The sequence below is a fragment of the Mastigoproctus giganteus genome, chromosome 4 (genome assembly GCF_048544385.1).
Source record: "Mastigoproctus giganteus isolate SK-2022 chromosome 4, ASM4854438v1, whole genome shotgun sequence".
Taxonomy (NCBI): domain Eukaryota; kingdom Metazoa; phylum Arthropoda; class Arachnida; order Uropygi; family Thelyphonidae; genus Mastigoproctus; species Mastigoproctus giganteus.
In genome coordinates, this window is record NC_143578.1 from 106,742,417 (window position 1) to 106,764,492 (window position 22,076).

General features: G+C 39.3%; 1 protein-coding gene across 1 annotated transcript in view; it reads left to right on the top strand.

The window, feature by feature from the left end:
- Positions 1–22,076, top strand: part of LOC150086973 (hydroxylysine kinase) — a 202,293-nt gene that overhangs the window by 136,278 nt on the left and 43,939 nt on the right. Inside the window, exons 7-8 of the mRNA XM_090372341.1 lie at positions 14,355–14,489; positions 20,294–20,436. Of these exons, the coding sequence (XP_090228467.1) occupies positions 14,355–14,489; positions 20,294–20,436 (278 nt within the window). The remainder of the gene's footprint in view (positions 1–14,354; positions 14,490–20,293; positions 20,437–22,076) is intronic.

The following is a 22,076-nucleotide window of genomic DNA, read 5'->3' on the forward strand; positions in this document are numbered from 1 at the left end:
TGCAATTTGCAGAACTGAAGCCTTTCTTGATAAGAGTACCCTTTTGTTCCTCTCGCTAGTCTCACTGTCCTCTATACCCATTCTATCAGATCCACATCCTACCTAACATGAGGCCTAAAATCTGTATGCAATATTCAAGATGTGGCTTAACTACTTCTGGGTGGTAGATGACTCTCATCAACCGGTGAAATACCACCACTTTGCTTATTGGAGGCTTGAAGTGGTGGAACCCATGTTTAGTCTCTAGAGCTAAGTTCCGGTCAACCCTTCCCTATCTCTTCCATCATGCAGTATGATTGATGACTTTTGAGGTTATGATGAACGTCGTGGCGAGATCCAATATTCCTTACATTTCGAGGGTACAGCTCTAAAACGGTTTTCGCAGGCTGGCCGCTAGTTAGTACACCAGACCGAACCTATTGGTAACTCTCTAGGAGGCTTCCGGATCAGCTAGTGTATAATCTTGCTACCTCTACTCTGCCAGATAGTGACTGGAGGGAGTCCGAGTAGTGTGTATGCGGGGAGCATTGTCGAGGCCACGTTATGTCAAGGATCTGGGTATATTCTTACCACATGTACGCCATATCCAAAAATTTCATTACTTCATACAGCATGTCCCACCCACTTTTTCTTACTATCGAATACACCACGAATTGTCAAACTAATAGAACAAGCTTATCTGTGAAAAGATCTAAACCTCCCAAGGACTTCCTAATTCATTTCACAAATATACGTGGTCTCAATTCTAATCTCAACGATGTCCATTTCCACTTGCAGTCTGCCAAACCACATGTACTTTTTCTGACAGAATCTCAGTTATCGGTTGATTCAACTACTACTCATCTCAGATGCCCAAATTATTCGCTGTATGATTCCTTTCGCCTCAAAGGTGGTACTTGTGCATATGTCCGTTCTGATATTCCCTGTCAGAGACTTGGCAATTTGGAATCTCCTCTCTTTGATTTTCTCTGGCTTAAAATCTCTCTACCTCATTGTGTCAAATTCATCTGTTGTCTCTACCGTTCTCCCAACTCCACTAATCACTTGGAGCTCTTTGACTTCCTCTCGTTGCAACTTGACTTTCTCCAGTCCAACTTTCCTAACAGTGAGGTAATTTTCCTTGGTGATTTTAACGTTCACAACTCCAGCTGGCTTCCGTTTTCTAGTAACACCGACCCAGCAGGTCGAGATGCTGAGGCTTTTGCAATTACTAATGACCTAGCACAGATTGTTCATTTACCTACAAGAATACCGGACAATCCGAATCATACAGCCAATACGCTTGATCTTTTTCTCACAAACAACCCTTCTAAGTACACGGTCGAAGTGAGAGGTCCTTTAGGCACTTCAGATCACAACTTGGTGATTGTCTCTTCTCCAATGGAACCTTTATCTCATGGCCTTTCCCAACCTCGTGTTGTTTGGCATTACAAGAATGCAAAATGGGATGACCTGCGAGACTTCTTTTCTTCTTTTCCTTGGTCGGATTACTATTTCAAAACTCTTGATGTCAACGTTTGCTCAGATCGTGTCAGTGAAATTATTCTTGCAGGAATGGAATCCTTTATCCCACACTCCACTTTAAAATCTCGTCCTTTATCTAAACCTTGGTTTTCCAATAAATGTGCTAAGGCTGTTCAAGAGAAGAACGTTGCGTATCGTAATTGGCTTGTTTCTAATTCTTCAGTTTCATTTTCTGCCTACACCAAAGCTCGCAACAATTGTAAAGCAGTTATTAATCAGTCCAAACTAGAGTTTGAACAGGCTAAGAGTAGAAAACTTGCTTCTTGCCCTAATGGTAGCCGAGCATTCTGGACTCTTGCCAAAGCTATTGGCCGCAACTTTTGCCTATCTCTGCTTCCACCTCTGTCCAAACCAGATGGTTCTGTTGTCACTTCAGCCAAGGATAAAGCTGACCTGCTAGCATCCCATTTTTCTTCCAGCTCATGTATTAATGAACTTGGTAAAACACCTCCCACCATTCCCAACATGGTCCATTCAATGCCTCCTGTGGTCTTCCGTCAAAAGGATATCAGAAGAATTTTGATGAATCTTGATGCTAAGAAAGCTCCAGGTCCTGATGGTATTTCTCCACTTGTTCTCAAAATCTGTGCTCCTGAACTTACTCCTATTCTTTGCCGCCTTTTTTCACTTTCTTATTCCAAAGGTGTTTTTCCTTCTGCTTGGAAATTTGCTCATATCCAGCCAGTTCCTAAAAAGGGTGACAAATCCCTCCCATCCAATTATCGTCCCATTGCAGTTACTTCTACTCTTTCTAAAGTAATGGAGAAATCAATTAACCGCCAACTCTTAAACTACCTAGAAACCTTCCGTCTGATCAACGATCACCAGTATGGATTCCGTCAGTGTCGATCCACTGGTGATATCCTGGCTTATGTTACCCATTTATGGACTACTTCAATGGAAAGGTTCGGTAAAACACAAGTAGTTGCTCTTGACATCTCAAAGGCTTTTGATCGTGTTTGGCATAAAGGTCTTCTAAACAAGCTTCCATCTTATGGTTTGCCAACTGTTTTTAGTAATTGGTTATCCAGTTTTCTCTCTGATCGCTCACTGAGGGTGATGGTAGATGGCTGTCTGTCTTCTAACTTCTCCACTAATGCTGGTGTCCCCCAAGGTTCAGTTCTTTCCCCCACTCTTTTCCTCTTGTATATCAATGACCTTCTTCCATTGACTGGAAATCCTATCCATAGTTCCGATGATAGCACATTGCATTCAACTTTCCGTTTTGAGAAATCTTGTCCTGCTCAATCAGCTTCAATTTCTCGAAAATCTGCTACCAATTCCTTAAATGCCGATCTTCAGGTAATTCTCCAGTGGGGCAAAGACAACTTAGTTGATTTCAACCCTTCTAAAACTCAGTCTTGTCTTATATCTCGCAAAAAGGATTCTTCTGCTCCTATGCTTATCTTTAGTGACACTCCGATTTCTAGGCAAAAGGATATATCTCTTTTGGGGATTACCCTGACTTCTAATCTCTCTTGGCACAAGCACATTACAAATATTGCTTCCTCTGCATCTAAAAAACTTGGTTTTCTCTTTCGCTCTCGGCATTATTTTTCTTCCAAACAGCTGCTCACTCTGTATAAATCGCAAATCCGCCCTGCCATGGAATATTATTCCCACATTTGGGGTGGTGCCCCCAAAACCTCTCTCAGGCTTCTTGATTCCATTCAGAAGAGGGCAGTTAAGTTAATTAATGACTCATCTCTAACAGAGTCTCTCCACTCGCTTTCTCATAGACGCACTGTTTCTGCTGCATGCCTCTTTTACAGATACTTCCATGGGCACTGTTCTTCTGAATTGGCTTCTATAATTCCCGCTCTCTCTCTTTCAAAACAGTCCAAACACGTGCCGCCACCAGCCAACATCCATTTACTGTCCAACTTCAAACCCACAGAACCAACTTTTCATCTTCCTCATTTATTCATTCAACTGCCGTTTTCTGGAACAACCTTCCTTCATACGTATTTCCTGAAAATTACAATCTACAGAAGTTCAAGTCCAATGTCAACAAATATCTTCTTTCGTCTTCTCAACCTCCAACCCAAGCACGGTACTAAGTACTATAGGTTCTAATACCTCTCGTGTTTGGGGTTCACATAAAAAAAAAAAAAAAAATTTCTTTATACAGTGGGATAAACACCTCCTTATCCCTGCTAGCAAGATTCTTGTATATCATTGGCAAACTCTATGGGCTATCCTGGCTGCCTGGCTGGACTAGATCTTTATATCTGACTGTACAGTTACCTCTAGGTCCTTTTCATTTTACACTAAGTATGTTGCTGTAGATAACATCATGGTGCATTAATCTGAGATTACTGCTTAACCGTCTGTAGAAGCATCATTTGTCAACGTTAAAAAATGTGAACTATCATTTCACAGCCCGTCTGCCTAATTTTTTTAAGATCTTGTTGCAGTAGCTTACCTTAATTACTGTCATTAACCACTTTGTTAACCTTTGTATCATCTGCAAACTTAGACACTAAGCCTGATATACGATCATCAATATCCTTAATAAATATAGAAAATAACATGGGCACAGCACTGCACCCTGGGGAATCTACTAATAACATTAACCCACAGAGAACAGTGTCCGTTGATAACCACTCTCTGTCTTCTCCCACTCAACCATCCCTTTATCCATAGCAGTAACTTGCCTTTAATGCCACACTGCTCTAATTTGTACAGCAGTCAGTCTGTACAGTTTATGTGCAACAGTATCAAATATATGATGTCAAAAATCCAAAATCCAAGTACATGTATATGGTATCAAAATTATTTTTTGCATACAATTCCTTTGTTACTGCATCATAGTATCTAGGCAGATTGGTCAGACAAGTTCATCCCTTAACAAATTCATGCTGTGATTATAATATAACTGCATTCTTGTCTAAATGGTCTTGCATTATTTCTTTAACCAACAACTCCATTATTTTCCCTGGAACAGAAGTCAAGCTATCAGGTCGGTAATTATTCATGTCACCTGTTTTTCCCTTTTGTGAATTGAGGATATATTTACACATCTTCAGTCCACAGGGACTTACTTCCCTTGAATCCTTGAATAAATTATAGCTAAGGGTTTGCTTACCTTGTTTGCTGCCTCCCTTTACATAATTGAATAGATTCCACCCACCCCAGCACCTTTTTTATGTTTAGCTTTAACAATTTCTCTTCCACTTTCCTCTCAGTTATCACAAAATCATTTAGCTCTGTTAGAGTTTGATAAACTTCTGGTGTCTTCTTCTTCCCTGAAGAATTCTTCATGTGGGAATGTGGATGCAGAATATCTGTTTAGTGTGTCATCAACTTGAGCAGGATCATCAACAGTTAAACCATTCACATCTAGTGGACCAATGTGATTAATTCCATTTCTTCTAGTGTTTACATTAATAAAGAAGTCATTGCTGCTCTTCTTTGCATTCCTTACCAGAGACCTTTCATAATCTGTCTTAGCTTCCCGAACCTTCTTTGTGACTTGATTACAGACTAGCTTATATGTACCATAGGCTTCTGTATCACCTGATAACTAATATGCATCCCATGTATTTTTATTTTGTGCCATAACTTGTCTAATCCTTTATTACATTTGTCATCCACTGAGGTAAAAAGCCTAGCTAGTTTCTATGATTTCTTCCTTGAATGCTTCTCACTTAGGATTTGCCGTAGGTAACATCATCAGTTGGTCACACTATATAGAATAAAAAACTGTCTGAGATCACTGCAGTCACCTGGGGTGGATGGGATCTATCCAGTTATATTAAAGGAGGCGGCAAAGCAACTGAGCAAACCCTTACCCATAATTATGAGAGCATCCTTGGACTCAGGGGAGGTTCCCACGGACTCGAGATGTGCAAATGTATCCCCAATTCACAAAGGGGGATCGAAGGGTGACACGAGTAATTACAGACCAGTTAGTTTAACTTCTGTTCCGGGTAAAATAATGGAGTTGCTGGTTAAAGATGCATTGCAGGATCATCTAGACAAGACTGCAGCAATAATTCAGACACAGCATGGGTTTGTTAAGGGAAAGTCTTGTCTGACAAATTTGATAGGATATTATGATGTGGTTACAAAGGAACTGGATGCAAAAAAATAATTTTGATATCATATATTTGGATTTCAGGAAAGCTTTTGACACTGTTGCGCATGGAAGACTATTGTACAAATTGGAGCAGAATGGTATTAAGGGTAAGTTGCTACAATGGATAAAAGGATGGTTGAGTGGGAGAAGACAGAGGGTGGTAATCAATGGGTGCTGCTCTTCTTGGACTAATGTTATTAGTGGAGTCCCACAGGGTTCGGTGTTAGGTCCACTGTTGTTTTGTATATTTATCTATGATATTGATGAAGGTATATCAGGCTTAATGTCGAAGTTTGCAGATGATACAAAGGTTGGCAGGGTTGTTAATGACAGTAATGGCAGTGTGCTACTGCAACAGGATCTAGATAATTTGAGCAGATGGGCTAAGAAGTGGCAACTGAAGTTTAACCTTCACAAATGCAAAGTACTGCATATGGGTAGAAGTAACCCCAGAGAAACGTACCAACTGTGTGGAACTACACTTAAGGTGGTAGAAAATGAAAAAGACCTGGGAGTAATTGTGCAGGCAGATATGAAGTTTTCTGAGCAATGCAGACAGGCTGCCAGGGCAGGTCATGGGGTTTTGTCAATGATATATATAGGAATTTTGCTAGCAGGGAAAAGGAGGTGATTATCCCTCTGTATAAGGCAATGGTCAGGCCACGCCTTGAGTACTGCGTACAGGTCTGGAGGCCTCATTTTAGGAAGGATGTAGATTTACTTGAGCGTGTACAGAGAAGGGCAACAAGATTGGTGAGGGGAATGAAGGGATCCTCTTACCAAGAGAGGCTTAAGTTCTGCAAATTGCAGTGGCTGGAGACTAGGCACCTGCACGGTGATCTGATTGAGGTGTATATAAGGCCTTGAATGGGTTGAGCACGCTGAATTCTGATGGGATCCTTCCACTTGTTCAGATTACGAACCTAAGGGGGCATAAATTCAAATTAAGAAAAGACAGATGTAGATTAGATGTGTGGAAATTTGCCTTTAGCCAGCAGGTGGTTAATTGCTGGAACAAACTTCCATCTGTCGTTGTGGACATCGATAGGTTGAATAAATTTAAGGAGGAACTGGACAGGCATTTGGAGGAAATGGTGTGATTTTTTTTTTTTTTTTTTTTTGTTGGCTGATGCTGCATAAGCTCATACATTTGCTTTCTTGCATCACATGCCACTACTACTACTACTACTACTACCTTTACAAAAGCAAAAACCTGTCTCTTTACCTTTGATGATAGTTACATCTTTAAGTAAATCCAACATCAATACGTTGTGATAAATGCCACTAAGTGGTTCTTTTATCTGTTGATTCTTAATGGCCAAAATATTGCAGTTGATAATAGATAAAGAGTTTGCTGTTGTTTGATTGACTAATCCACAATTTCCAGTTGATATCTGGAAAGCTAAAATCTCCCATTATAAGACATTCTGATTTACTGGCTCATTCTGTTTCTCTGTATAGTTGTTCGTTATATGTTTTACAGTCATTAAGCTTATAATACACTCCTACTCTCATTTTCGTTTTCCACTGCTTGTCTTATGCCAAATGGAATCAATTCCATAGTGTTGCACTGGCTACCTGTGTCACACGATGCACTTAGATTTTTATATGCTTCTTAACTAAGAGCATAAGCCCCTCCCTTCCTCCTGTTCTGTTTTGGCCTTTTTATACACATTTTATTACTCATATTCAAATTATGCATCCCTTATGTGTGAATGAAGCCGACCGGGCTAGCCGGGTGGGTAAAGTGCCTGCCTGGCAACCCAAAGGTTGCAGGTTCGATTCCCGCCTCGGGCTTGGATCAAAGTATTGCAAAAACCTTGGGAGGTGCATTATGGCCACAGAAGCTTATGCGCCAACAACTACCAAAAAAAATAAAAAATGTGTGAATGACAATACATCTCTGATATCCATACAATGTCCACGTATGATGACTTAACCAGTACTTCAAATTTATGAAATTTATTTACTGTGCTTCTGGCATTAGTGTACATGTAGTTATTAGTAGTGGAAAATTATGCAAGGGAGCAACCTTATACAGAATGAACTAAGGTTAAAAAAAGGCCAAAAAAAAAAAATACCCTCCATCTTTCCATCATCTCTAATAACTTGTCTAATCCTTTTTTAAATTTGTTCAAACTACCTATTTTCACATGATTTTTCATATTGATGCTTCAAAAGCTTTACTGATGTAATGTTAAAATTATTTTTTTTTTGCATCCATTTCATATGTTACTGTGTTATAGGAACTAATGCTGATACCTTAAGAATTCATATTATTATTATTATTAGCCATATGGAGCAAGGAAGCCTGAGGCTTATGCTACACCAGCCAAAAAAAAAAAAAAAAATTCCTGAGTTATCCTGCAAGTGAGGAGGGGGAGAGAAAGAGAAAGAGAGAGAGAGAGACAGAAATAGAAGGGAATCGCAAGAAAGAGAAGAATGATGATATCCAGCTCAGGACCCTGGGTAAGCCAAGCCCATACTCACCAGATGTGAGCCCCTGGGGTTATATCATGGATACATTAGAGGGAGATCAAGCAAAGTCTCCCCTTAGTGTATCCATTAGCTGTGAATTCCCTGTAACCATATTCCTGTCTTATGCCAAATGGAGATGATCCTGCTGTACTTCTTTAACCACTGACCCATTATTTTCCCAGGGCAGAAGTCAAAATTACAGGTCTGTAATTACTCACTTCACTATTTGATCCTGTCTCTGCCCTCTTTGCATATCTACAGTCTGTTGGAACCTCCCGCTGAATCCAAGGATGCTCTTTAATTGTTTGCTTATTAGCATTAGCATTAATATTAGTAGAGGCGTATGATGCAAGAAAGCAAGCTTATGCAGCATCAGCCAAAAAAAAAAAACCTGCCCATTCATTCCAAATGCATGTCCAGCTCAATCAACTACCCACTGGCTATAAGCAAATTTCTCCACATCTATTCTACAACTGTCTTCCTCAATTTGAATCTATGCCCCCTCAGGTTCTTAATCTGAGCAAGAGGAAGAATCCCATCAACATTCAGCTTGATGAACCTATTCAAGGCCTTATACATCTCAATCAGATCACCTCGCATGCACCTACTCTCCAGGCTTAAGTTCTGCATTTGCAGAACTTAAGAGCACCCCTTTGTTCCCCTCACCAATCTTGTTACCCTTCTTTGTACTCGTTCTAGCAACTCTACATCCTTCCTAAAATGAGGCCTCCAGACCTGTACACGGTACCAAGGTGTAGCCTGACCATTGCCTTGTACAATGGGATAATCATCTCCTTTTCCCTGCTAGCAAAATTCCTGTATATCATTGACAAGACACCATGATCTGTCCTAGCAGCCCGTCTGCACTGCTCGGCAAACTTCATATCTGACTGCACAATTACCCCAGGTCTTTTTCACTTTCCACTTCCCTGAGTGTAGTAACACACAGTTGGTACGTTTCTCTTGGGTTATTGCTACCCATATGCAGTACTTTGCATTTGCCAATGTTAAACTTCATTTGCCACTTCTTAGCCCATTTGCCCAACTTATCTAGATCCAGTTGAAGTAAAAAAGATAAACTGCAGCCATTATCAGCCCACTGCAGGATGGAAGCCTCCTCAACAATTCATGCTGACGGAATTGGACTATAATCTGCCATGCTGGTCCAGTGCGGGTTAGCAGATCGACCATATTTAGCAGTCAGGGGCTTGAACCCTAGTCTATTCAAAGAGCATGTGCTACTGCACTTCTGCCCCTGACCACTCGGCTACGGAGGCCCTCAGTTGGAGTAGCACACTGTCTTTACTATTCATAATAACTACACTCAACACCAACCATGCAATTAAATAATATTTAATTTTAAAATATAAAAATATAAAATATAAAATATGTACATGTAAAATAAATAAAAACTGGTCTATTTACAATAATAAAAGTGTTATGCATTAAGATGCTGTAACTAAAATCCTTCAAATACTAAAATACCGGTAACCGTAGCTTTCAGAAGCGACCGCCTTCTTTCTCAACAGTGTATTACTATTGTACAGCAATCCTTAAGTAGCAGGCCCACAGCACTCACACACGTGGTTCCACAGGAACATGATCGGTATTCCCCTCCTGTGTACTGGGACCGGAAATGGCTCAGGAGTGTGTCATACAGAACCGATCATCCCGTCGGAGGACAATGGCCTCAAAAAGGGAGTGCAAATGCACACCCCTATCTCTATTAATAATGTTATTAGATGCACTGATTCACAAGCTCTCAAGCCACTTGCGTTCCCAGAACCCATGCGCATGGTCCACAATGACCGCACCTTCTGGGGATATCTGGTGTTGCTTCTCCCAGAAATTCTCCGCCACAGCAGACTTCCCATAATTCGTGGTCTTTATACCATTCATGTGCTCCCCCAGATGATCCTTGAACCGCTGCCCCATCTCACCAACATAACAATCCCCACAATCTGGACACTTAATCTCATATACTACCCCACTACTAGCCTGTTTTGTTATGGGGTCTTTAACTTGGGACACCACTGTGTGCAACCTCCGTCCCGGAAGCTGCACACAGCGGGTCTGAAACTCACGTAATGCTTGTGCAATACGTTCAGTAAGGCCTGGATAGTAGGGAATGTATGCAGTGGTGGTTGGTGCAGACGGTTTCACTAGCATTGGACACCATCCCTCTAATGTATTTGTCCAAGACCCTCTGGGGGGTAGCCGCAATTTCTGAGGTCTGCTGTGACTCTACTAATTTCCTTTTCCCTAACCTCAGGAGTACTGCAGTGGGACCCAACCCTATCCAATAATGCCTTGGCCACACTATTCTTGTGTTGGTTAGTTTGTGCTGAGCTATAATGAGTGTAGCCGAGTGGGCAGGAGCGGGAGTGCAGTAGCACACGCTCTTTGAGTAGACCGGGGTTCAAGCCCCTGACTGCTGAATACGGTCGATCTGCCAACCCGCACTGGACCAGCGTGGCAGATTATGGTCCATTTCCCTCAACATGAATTGTTGAGGAGGCTTCCACCCTGCAGTGGGTTGATAATGGCTGCACTTTACTTTTTTTTACTTTATAATGAGTGTACTGACTCCGGCACATAGGCTTTCTATAAACTTCAGTTCTAAGCCTAAAACCTTCTCTAACCACCAATAATACATCAAGGAACGGGAGGGTTCCAGCTGCTTCCACCTCCGAGGTAAATTGAATGAAAGGGGAGAAGCTATTAAGCACTTCACCTTCCTTCCCCTTCTGTATAATGGTAAACATGTCATTCACGTACCTTTTCCATTTACGAATGGGGAATTCCAACCCATCAAAAATCCTATTTTCTAGTTCCTCCATGGCTAGATTAGCTACAATGGCACTAATGGGGGAACCCATGGCTGTGCCATGGACCTGCTTATACATAATATCTTGAAAAACCATAGCAGTACTGGAAAGGCAAAACTCCACATCCTTACAAATGTCATCAATATTTAAAAGAGACCTTGTACTTAAAGTATCATCCTTCTCCAGAGCCATTCTTACACATTGGACCCCATGCTTAATGGGGATACATGTAAACAGGAAAACTACATCAAATGAGATCATAATCTCACCTTCCCCTATAATCTGATCTTTCACAAAACCCACAAAATCCTTACTGTCCTTAATAACAAAACTAGAACGTCCCACTATAGGGGCAATCAGCCTGGCTAAAAATCTCAACAGGGAATGGGTGGGGCTACCTACAAAAGACACAATCGGTCTAAGTGGAACACCCACTTTGTTTGTCTTCTGGAGACCGTAAAACTTGGGCAGCCGGCACCCTGCTGCATTCTAAGACCAAAAAACCTCCTTGGATATCTTTCCTGCCTTCTCCCAACGCTGTATAATTCTATTAACCTACCATTCTAGACCAACTAATGGGTTTTTCCGGGTGACCTTATATGTAGTGGTGTCCTTCTAAAAGATCTAAGGCTTTTTTATGATAATCCTCTTTATCCAAAATTACCATGGATCTGCCTTTATAAGACGGGGCGGCGGTTTAAGGATCATCTGGGGGAGCACATGAATGCTATAAAGACCATGAATTATGGGAAGTCTGCTGTGGCGGAGCATTTTTGGGAGAAGTAATACCAGATATCCTCAGAAGGTGCAGTCATTGTGGACCATGCGCATGGGTTCTGGGAACGCAAGTGGCTCGAGAACTTGCGAATTAGTGCATCTAATAATGTTATTAATAGAGATAGGGGTGTGCGTTTACATTCCCTTTTTGAGGCCGTTGTCCTCTGACGGGACGATCGGTTCTGTACGACACGCTCCCGAGCCATTTCCGGTCCCAATATGCAGGTGGGGAATACCGATCATGTTCCTGTGGAACCACGTGTGTGAGTGCCGTGGCCTTGCTACTTAAGAATGTGCTGTACAATAGTAATACGCTGTTGAGAAAGGAGGCGGTCGCTTCCGAAAGCTACGGTTACTGGTATTTTAGTATTTTACTATTTGAAGGATTTTAGTTACAGCATCTTAATGCTTAACGCTTTTATTATTGTAAATAGACCAGTTTTTATTTATTTTACATGTACATATTTTATATTTTATATTTTTATAAATTTATATTTTATATTTTCAAAATTTATATCGACATCTGCCTAAGATCCTGGTCAAAAAAATGTAATAAAATGGGATTGCCGATTAATAAGAACACCTATATTCACAATTTACTTTTTGCAGACGATTTTGCAGGTGGTGATAGCACAAGACTTAGAAGATGCAAAGTATGCATGTCGTCAATTGTTTGAGGAATATGAACAATGGGGTCTAAAAATCAATTTTAGCAAGACTGAAATGTTGTCTTCAGGGCCAGGACACGTTCTAAATATTGCAGGTTTTAAAATCAAACAAGTTGATAAATTCAAATATTTGGGATCAATCTTACAAAGTGATGGATCATCCCAAGCAGAGATCAATAAGAGAATTACAGACGGCAGAAAAGCTATCGGCATGTTAAACTCTGTTCTGTGGAGCAAAAATATCCTACATAAAACAAAGAAACTTATATTTCAAATGATTGTACAAAGTCTTCTATTGTATGGAGCGGAAACCTGGACATTGAATAGGCGAGCGGAAAACAAATTGCTCTCCACAGAAATGGATTTTTGGAGACGCTCAGCAGGAACTTCTAGAAGAGACAGAAAACGGAATTAAGACATATGGGAAAAAATGGAAGTGAAAAAGACTATTATTGACACCATCAGAGAAAAGCGTCTAACATGGTATGGACATGTAAAACAGATGCAAGAAAACAGATATCCAAAGGCTATCCTGGAATGGATACCTCCTGGAAGAAGGAGAAGAGGAAGACCTAGGAGGACATCGATGGATGGAGTACGGGAGTGCATGACAGCCCAAGGCTTAACCGACCAAGACACCTTGAACCGCACTTTATGGCAGGAAAAAATTCCTAACAAGAAATAACTTGTAGGCTGAGGAAACCCATTGTAAATGGAAACACTCCTCTTGAAGAAGAAGATTATTTTATATTTTAAAATTAAATATTATTTAATTGCATGGTTGGTGTTGAGTGTAGTTATTATGAATATGAACTTTCCCAACCTTGTAGGCCTTTTTGAAGATACTGGCTTTACTGTCGTTAACAACTCTGCCAGCCTTTGTATCATCTGCAAACTTGGACATCAAGCCTAATATACCTTCATCAATATCATTAATAATTACACAAAACAACGATGGGCCCAGCACCGAACCCTGGGGAACTCCACTAATAACATTTGTTCATGAAAAGCAGTGTCCATTGATTGACTCTCTGTCGTCTCCCACTCAGCCATCCATTTATCCGTTGTAGTAACTTACCGTTCCAGTTTATACAGCAGTTTTCCATGTGCAACAGTATGAAAAGCTTTCCTGAAATCCAAGTATATGATATCAAAATTATTTTTTGCATCCAGTTCCTCTGTGATCACATCATAGTAAGTATCCAATGAAATTGGTCAGACAAGACCTCCCTTTAACAAACCCATGCTGTGTCTTAACTATTACTGCAGTCTTGTCTAGATGATTCTGCAATGCTTCTTTAACCAGTGACTCCATTATTTTCCCCCACAACACAAGTTAAACTAACAGGTGTATAGTTACTTGTGTCACCTTTTGAACCACCTTTGTGAATTGGTGATACATTTGCACACCTCCCCTTATAGCAGCAAGAGAGGTTAAGAAAGATTTGCTTACCTCTCTTGCTGCTTCTTTTAATATAATTGTAAAAATTCCATCACTCCTAGGTGCTTTATTTAATTTTAACCTCAAGAATTTCTCTTCAATTTCCTGTTCATTTATTATCACAGAACCATTTAGCTCCCATTTATAATATGGTATATTTTTGGTATTCACATCACTTCTTCATTCTTAGCTAAAGACTTCTCATAATCAATCTGACTCCTCCTTGATAATTTATAATCATCCTATGCATTTTCCTTCTAAATATGTATGAAATATTAAATTTATATAGTTACTGAAGCTTCAGCAGCTGTGGAATTACTTGTCAATTTTTTAAATCAGGGAGAATAATGTATATAAGAGATATTACTTGAAACTTTTAAATTATCATATTTGCCACAGTATGTGCTGCACTTTTCTCTGCCACATTTACATATAGAAATGAAATTTATATTCTTCCTTTTTTAAACACAATAAAATGAAGTTTATATCCTTTCTTTAAATAGGAAGAATATAAATACAATGTTAAAATAAATACAGTATATACTTTTAATTTCAAGATTCCATACACAAAGTTCTGCAACATGTTCATATCAAAGGCTTAGCTGTTCCTCTTCTAGTGCCTAATTTATTTAATAGTGTGTGGGCTTTGGAAGACTTGTCTTCAGTGACCAAAGATGTCCCAAGTAATAATGGTAAGTTTGAGAACTGCACAATATATCATAACCATTTCAATGTGAGCTTGAAATTACTTTATGTTGAACAGAATTGGCTCTTCAATACTTCAGCTTAAAGGAATGATGTGTCCTGTGTGAACAAGTTTTTTTTTGCTATGACTTGAAATTAGCAGGATTGTGTGTGAAGAGAAGTTATATTACTTGAATTTACTTATATTATATTTGTGTGTGTGCAGATGTATGATTATTTGTAATTAACATGGAAACTGATTTGTTAAATAAGAGAGTTAATATGGAAAATAATAAAAATGCAGATCTTACAAGGGTTATTCAAAAAGTAATGGCAGCACAATATTTTTAATATTTCATTTTATGTATGTTTTAGTGTGTAATTTATTCTTGTCTCTAGTTATTGTATGAATGTTTTTGTGTGTAATTTGTTTTTATATGTAATCTTACAATATTATATTACGCATAATTTTTTTCTAATAAAATCTCTTGTAATAAACTATGCAGTCTTGTCTTAGTGCACACTATTACAATAAAAAACAAGCAGCTTGACAGGCTGGTGAACATGGACAATAGTAATGCATCCAACTGATAAGCAACTGTTACAGCAGCAGAACTGATACTCTACTGCATGTTTACTGTATTTAGAATTCATTTGATCTTAGAGAGTTGGCTAATTGCTAATGCAAGGAAATACAGCCAAAGGTTCTCATAGTTTTTCTGTCTGTAACTATTAGCTCACTTTGTGTGGTATGTCAGTGTTGCATAGAAAGAGAGAGAGAGAGAGAGCTCTGATTTATTTTTACCACCTGCTGTTTCAAGTGTTGCATTTGAGAGCATGAGAACTTGACAACAAAATACTATATTGGGGAAAAATGTAATGGTGAAAAATATGAAGTAATATATGGTAATGAAGTTTAAAAGGCTGATTTTGGTAACTTCATTGTAGTTGCCAAGGATTATCAAAGTGATAATGTTGTTCTAAAAGAGTTAAGGTTACTTCTGAAGAAAAGGAAATAGATTAATGGCCTATTTTATGTTTGTTAAGTGAACTTTAAGCAAATCAGATTATTGCCCAAGGGGCTCACATCTGGTGAGTATGGGCTTGGCACACCCAGGGTCCTGAGCTGGATATCATTATTCTTTTCTGTCTTGCTGATTCCTTTTTACTTCTCTCTCTCTCTCTCTCTCTCTCTCTCTCTCTCTCTCTCTCTCTCTCTCTCTCTCTCAGGGTAACTCGGAAATTTATTTATTTTTTTGGACTGGGCGGCATAAGCCCCAGGCTTCCTTGCACCATATGGCTAATAATAATAACTATTAGGCTTACAGCTGTTTTCATATTACCTTGTTGGAAGGTTCTCCGTTGTTTAGTAGTAGATTTAAAAACAATTCTGTCAAGATGTGTCTATACGAATTTTCAAGGTAAGAGTTTTTCTTTAACAGTTTATCTGAAGACAGCATTATTTGCCCTGTGTGTGATAATTGAAAAAAAATTATTTTTATTTGTGGCCAACCTAAGCAGGTTGAGGCTTTCTATAACTTTGGAATTTAAAGTAACAGGAAGGAATAGGAAAAGGCAAACACCTTGTGTAATGTTTATCTTTCTTCACACAATACCCTTCATTAGCATTAGCATTAGTATTAGTAGAGGCATATGACGCAAGAAAGCAAGCTTATGCCGCATCAGCCAAAAAAAAAAAAAACCACTCCCATTTTACCCCTCCGTTCGTTCGAAATACCTATCCAGCTGAGACTTAAATTTATTTAGGCTATCAACTTACACAACAAGGGATGGAAGTCTGTTTCACGGACCAACTACTCCCTGGCTAAACGCAGATTTCCACACATCTATCCTACATCTGTCTTTCCTCAAATTGAATTGATGCCCTCTCAGGTGATTATTCTGAGCAAGAGAAAGAATCCCATAGGCATTGAGCATGCTCAAACCATTCAAGGCATTATACACCTCTATCAGATCACCTCGCCAGTGCCTAGTCTCCAGACACTGTAATTTGCAAAACTTAAGCCTTTCTTTGTAAGAGCAACCCTTTGTTCCATTCACTAATCTTGTTGCCCTTCTCTGTACTCACTTCAGTGTTGGGTCCATTGTTGTTTTCTGACCATTGCCTTATACAAGGGAATAATCACCTCCTTATCCCTGCTAGAAAAATTCCTGTATATCATTGACAAGACATCATGAGCTACTCTTGTAGCCTGTCTGCACTCAGAAAACTCCATATCTGCCTGCACAACCACCCCCAGGTCCTTTTCATTCTCTACCACTGTCAGTGTAGTACCACAGAGTTGATATGTTGCTCTGGGGTTACTGTTTCTCATATGTAGTACTTGACATTTGACAATGTTAAACTTCATTTGTCACCTCTCGGCACATCTGCTCAACCTTTCCAGATCTTGTTGCAGCAGCATAGCGTCAGTAGTATCCCTAACAACCCTGCCAACTTTGTATCATCTGCAAACTTTGACATTAAGCTTGATATACCTTCATCAATATCATTGATAAATATGCAAAACAACAATGGAACCAACACTGAACCCTAAGGGACACCACTAATAACATTTGTGCACGTGGAGCAGTATCCATTGATTACCACTCTCTCTCTTCTCCCACTGAACCATCCTTTTATCCATTGTAGCAACTTGCCCTTAATGCGATACTGCTCCAATTTGTACAGTAGTCTTCCATGTGCTACAGTATCAAAAGCTTTCTGAAGTCCAAGTATATCAAAATGATATGATATCATGGTTACAAAGGAACAGGTTGCAAAACCTGTTCCTTTGTAACCATGTCATAGTATCCAATCAGATTGGTCAGACAAGACTTCCCCTTAACAAACCCATGCTGGGTCTGAATTATTACTGCTGTCTTGTCTAGATGATTCTGCAATGCTTCTTTAACCAGTGACTCCATTATTTTCCCTGGAACAGAAGTCAAACTAACAGGTCTGTAATTACTCGTATCACCCTTTGATCCTCCTTTCTGAATTGGAAGTACATTTACACATCTGCAGTCCGTGGGGAACTCTCATGAGTCTAAGAACGCCCTCATAATTATGGCTAAGGGTTTGCTTACTTCCTTTGCTACCTCCTTTAATATAACTGGATAGATCCCATCAACCCCAGGTGCCTTTCTTATTATGTCAACAATTTCTCCTCCACTTTGCTCTCATTTATAACAAAGTCATTTAACTCCTTGTTAGAGTTTGATAAACATCTGGTCCTCTCCTCCTTGATTAACTCCTCATGTGTGAATGTAGATGCAAAATACTCATTTAATTTGGCAGCTATCAAATGATCATCTACAGTAAAACCATTGATATCAAGTGGACCAGTTTGATTCATCCACTTCCTTTTATTGTTTATATAAGTAAACAAGTCTTTGCTGTTTTTCTTTGCATCCTTTGCCAACGAATTCTCATAATCTGCCTTCACTTAATAACCTCTTTTGTGACTAGATTACAGACTAGCTTGTATCTCCCATGACCTACACTGAGCATGTCTGCATTGCCCAGAAAATTTCATATCTGACTGCACAGTTACCTCCACTTCTCTTTCATTCTCCACTAACCTGAGTGTAACACTACCCAGTTGGTAGTGTTACACTACCCAGTTGGTACATTTCTCTGGGGTTACTGCTGCCCATATGCAGTACTTTGCATTTGTCAATGTTAAACTTCAGTTGCCACTTCTCAACCCATCTGCACAAATTTTCCAGACCCAGTTTTAGAACTTAAGAATTATTTTGTGACTATAGGTTTCTGTGTCACCTGCTAATTTATGTGCATCCCATGCATTTTTCATCTCTTCCAAAAGTCTCATTAGTTCATCTGACATTCATTTGAGCCTAAACCTAGAACAGTAATTCTTAGTTGGAACAAAAAGCCTAGTAACTTCCAAAATTACTTCCTTCAGTGCTTCCCATTTAGAATTTGCTGTTGGTAACATCATCAGTTGTTCCCACTGTTTACACCTTAAAAAATCTCTAAGACTACTGTAGTTACCTTTACGAAAGCAAAAACCTTTCCCTTTATCCCTGATGGTAGTGTAATTACATCTTTAAGTAAATCCCACATCAGTACACTGTGATCCCTGCCACCTAGTGGTTCCTTTATCTGTAAATTCTTAATGCATGAATTTGATAATAAAAAACTGCTGATAATCAGATCACACCCTCTTGTTGCCTGTCTAATATGCTGCTATAGAAAACAATCATCCAATAAATCCATAAAAGCCTTGCTAAGTAAATCTGCAGATCTCCTATACTTAATATCATTAGTGCCAATGTGTACAACGATATCACCTTTTATTCCCTTAAAAGATATGTTCTCTACAACGTCATCAACTTTTGCCCCTGGCAGACATACCCTGCTCCTATTCCACCTATCCTTTTTGCACAATATATTTCCCTGACAATTGAGTCACTGACAGTAACTACCTCCTGTGGGACCAGTGCATTCTCCCCTGAAGACTGCCGCTCTGTTGCCTGGTACACAAGAGCGAACTCTGGCATTGAGTTGGGCAGCTGAGATCTTGATGTGCCCCCCATTTTAATTCCTTCGAGGGCATCTACCCAACTCTTCAAGCTCTCATAGATGCCCATCATAATGCTGAGTTGATCCCTTATTTCATCATATTCTCTGTACCTAGCACACACACACAAAGACATCCTCCATGGCTAGATCATATCCTGTTCAAGAAAGATCCACAAACATGTTGCATTTTGCATGCACATCTTTTTAGACTGTGATGCATTGGAGAATCGTCCCTTACGGTTCTCCTGCAAACCACAGCTATTTTTGCCCAAGTTGCTTTGCTGCTCTAGTCTGGGATATGATTTCTGTTTAAATATAATTTAATTAACAATAAAAATTAAAAGGATTTATAAATTTAATTGATTAATTGCCAATACTATATAAGCTAACAGATTCCTATGCAGTGCTATGTATTACCCTATCTAATTTTTCATTATACCTTATGCTATCAAGTTTGAGATATATATCACGCTATTCCATATCAATACTACATAATGGGGCACACTATAACCTTACTGTTTTCGCGTCACAAAAAATCATCATCACTGCACAGTGGCGGCAAGTTTCAAATGATACAAGTTTTACTGATACTAAGTAATAACCTACAAAATCTCTAAGTTCAAAATAAACTAAGTTTCGTAACTAGGAATATAAAGCTACTTCTAGAAAATAAATTAATGTTAAAAATGTAAGAAAAACTTCTCTATTAGCTGAAGCGGTAAAAACTTCACCTGCACTGAGATAATCTCGTTCCCATAAAAAGACTACAATGAGACTACAAAAATATTACTGTATTTTTGTGGTTTAACATAGCTTTAAATATGCTGTGTAAGTAACTCACTATTGGTGGCTGACTACTCAACTTATGTATCACTTTACTTATTGTATATGTCTGTTAAATGTCTTTCATAGATGTAATTTCCAAAAGATACTAAACAGGGTTTGCTGCAGTCTAACTTATAGAGTAGCTTACACAACTCCATATTTTCTACTATTAGGAATTACTAAGACCTCCCCTTGTAGGGACTTCATATCCTCCCCTCGTGTGTGTGTGTGTGTGTGTGTGTGTGTGTGTGTGTGTGTGTGTGTGTGTGTGTGTGTGTGTGTGTGTGTGTGTGTGTGTGTGTGTGTGTGTGTGTGTGAAGAAATTTAGACACATTTAATTTACAGAGAATACTATATGCAGTTTAATTTATCACACAATAAATAGTGTATTCGGATTTCTGTTATCTTTTTACCAAACATGTTTCAATTTTTGGATAGAAATACCCGGAAAGGATCCTGTGAAATATGCCATTCGTCTTCATATCTATTTGCCAGGCATCCCTATCTATTATATCTCCTATACTCCAAAAATATTATATCAATGGGGGAGACTACTTGCACAGTTTCACATAGCTCTAGAGGTAAGTGTCTTAGCTTTTTTCTTTTTTAAACTTGTTTTAAATAACAAGCCCAACCATTGATTATGTGATCTCACAATGTGTGAATTTGCATCTGTATACATTACATTAGATGTGCAGCCAGTCCAGTAGTGCAGGTTACTCTATAGTACATTAGAGTATTAGAAGATATAGGCCTGAAAAGTTAATTATGCCCACAGCTGACCTAGTCATTGAACTGAAGATAGAGAAATTAAAAAGAATAAACAGAAACAGTTAAACATATGAGCAAAATGGTGTAAATAACTAGTAAGCAAAAACATTAAAACCGTCCTATAGAGCATAATGGTTGAAAGAATTACAGTCGTATGATAGGCTATGAATAACAATTAAGGGGATTGCAGGCTGAAAATTTAATTTCCACTAGATTAATTACACCAGATTGCTGGCCTGGCCATAGCATTAGCATTAGCATTAGCATTAGTACAGGCATTTGATGCAAGAAAGCAAGCTTATGCAGCATCAGCCAAAAAAAAAAAAAAAAAAAAACCCACTTCCACTTCACCCCTCTGTTCGTTCCAAATACCTGTCCAGCTGAGCCTTAAACTTATTTAGGCTATCAACCTCCACCACAAGGGATGGCAGTCTGTTCCACCAACCAACCACCCGCTGGCTAAAGGCAAATTTCCGCACGTCTATCCTACATCTGTCTTTCCTCAATTTGAATTTATGCCCTCTCAGGTGATTTTTCTGAGCTAGAGGAAGAATCCCATCAGCATTGAGCATGCTTAAACCATTCAAGGCTTTATACACCTCTATCAGATCACCTCGCTGGTGCCTCGTCTCCAGACACTGTAATTTGCAAAACTTAAGCCTTTCTTTGTAAGAGCACCCCTTTGTTCCATTCACCAATCTTGTTGCCCTTCTCTGTACTCGTTCCAGCAGCTCTACATCCTTCTTGAAATGAGGCCTCCAGACCTGTATACAGTACTCTAGGTGTGGCCTGACCATTGCCTTATACAATGGAATAATCACCTCCTTATCCCTGCTGGAAAAATTCCTGTATATCATTGACAATACTCCATGAGCTACTCTGGCAGCCCGTCTGCACTGCTCAGAGAACTTCATATCTGCCTGCACAATCACCCCCAAGTCCCTTTCATTCTCTACCACTGTCAGTGTAGTACCACAGAGTTGATACGTTGCTCTGGGGTTGCTGTTTCCCATGTGTAGTACTTTACATTTGTCAATGTTAAACTTCATTTGCCACCTCTCAGCCCATCTGCTCAACCTTTCCAGATCCTGTTGCAGCAGCATAGTGTCAGTAGTGTCCTTGACAACCCTGCCAACCTTTGTATCATCTGCAAACTTGGACATTAAGCTTGATATACTATCATCAATATCATTTATAAATACAGAAAACAATAATGGACCCAACACTGAGCCCTGAGGGACTCCACTAATAACATTAGTCCACGATGAGCAGTGTCCATTGATTACCACTCTCTGTCTTCTCCCCCTCAACCACCCCTTTATCCATAGCAGCAATTTGCCTCCAATGTCACACTGCTCCAATTTGTGTAGCAGTCTTCTATGTGCAACAGTATCAAAAGCCTTTCTAAGATCCAAGTATATAATATCAAAGTTATTCCCTGCATCCAGTT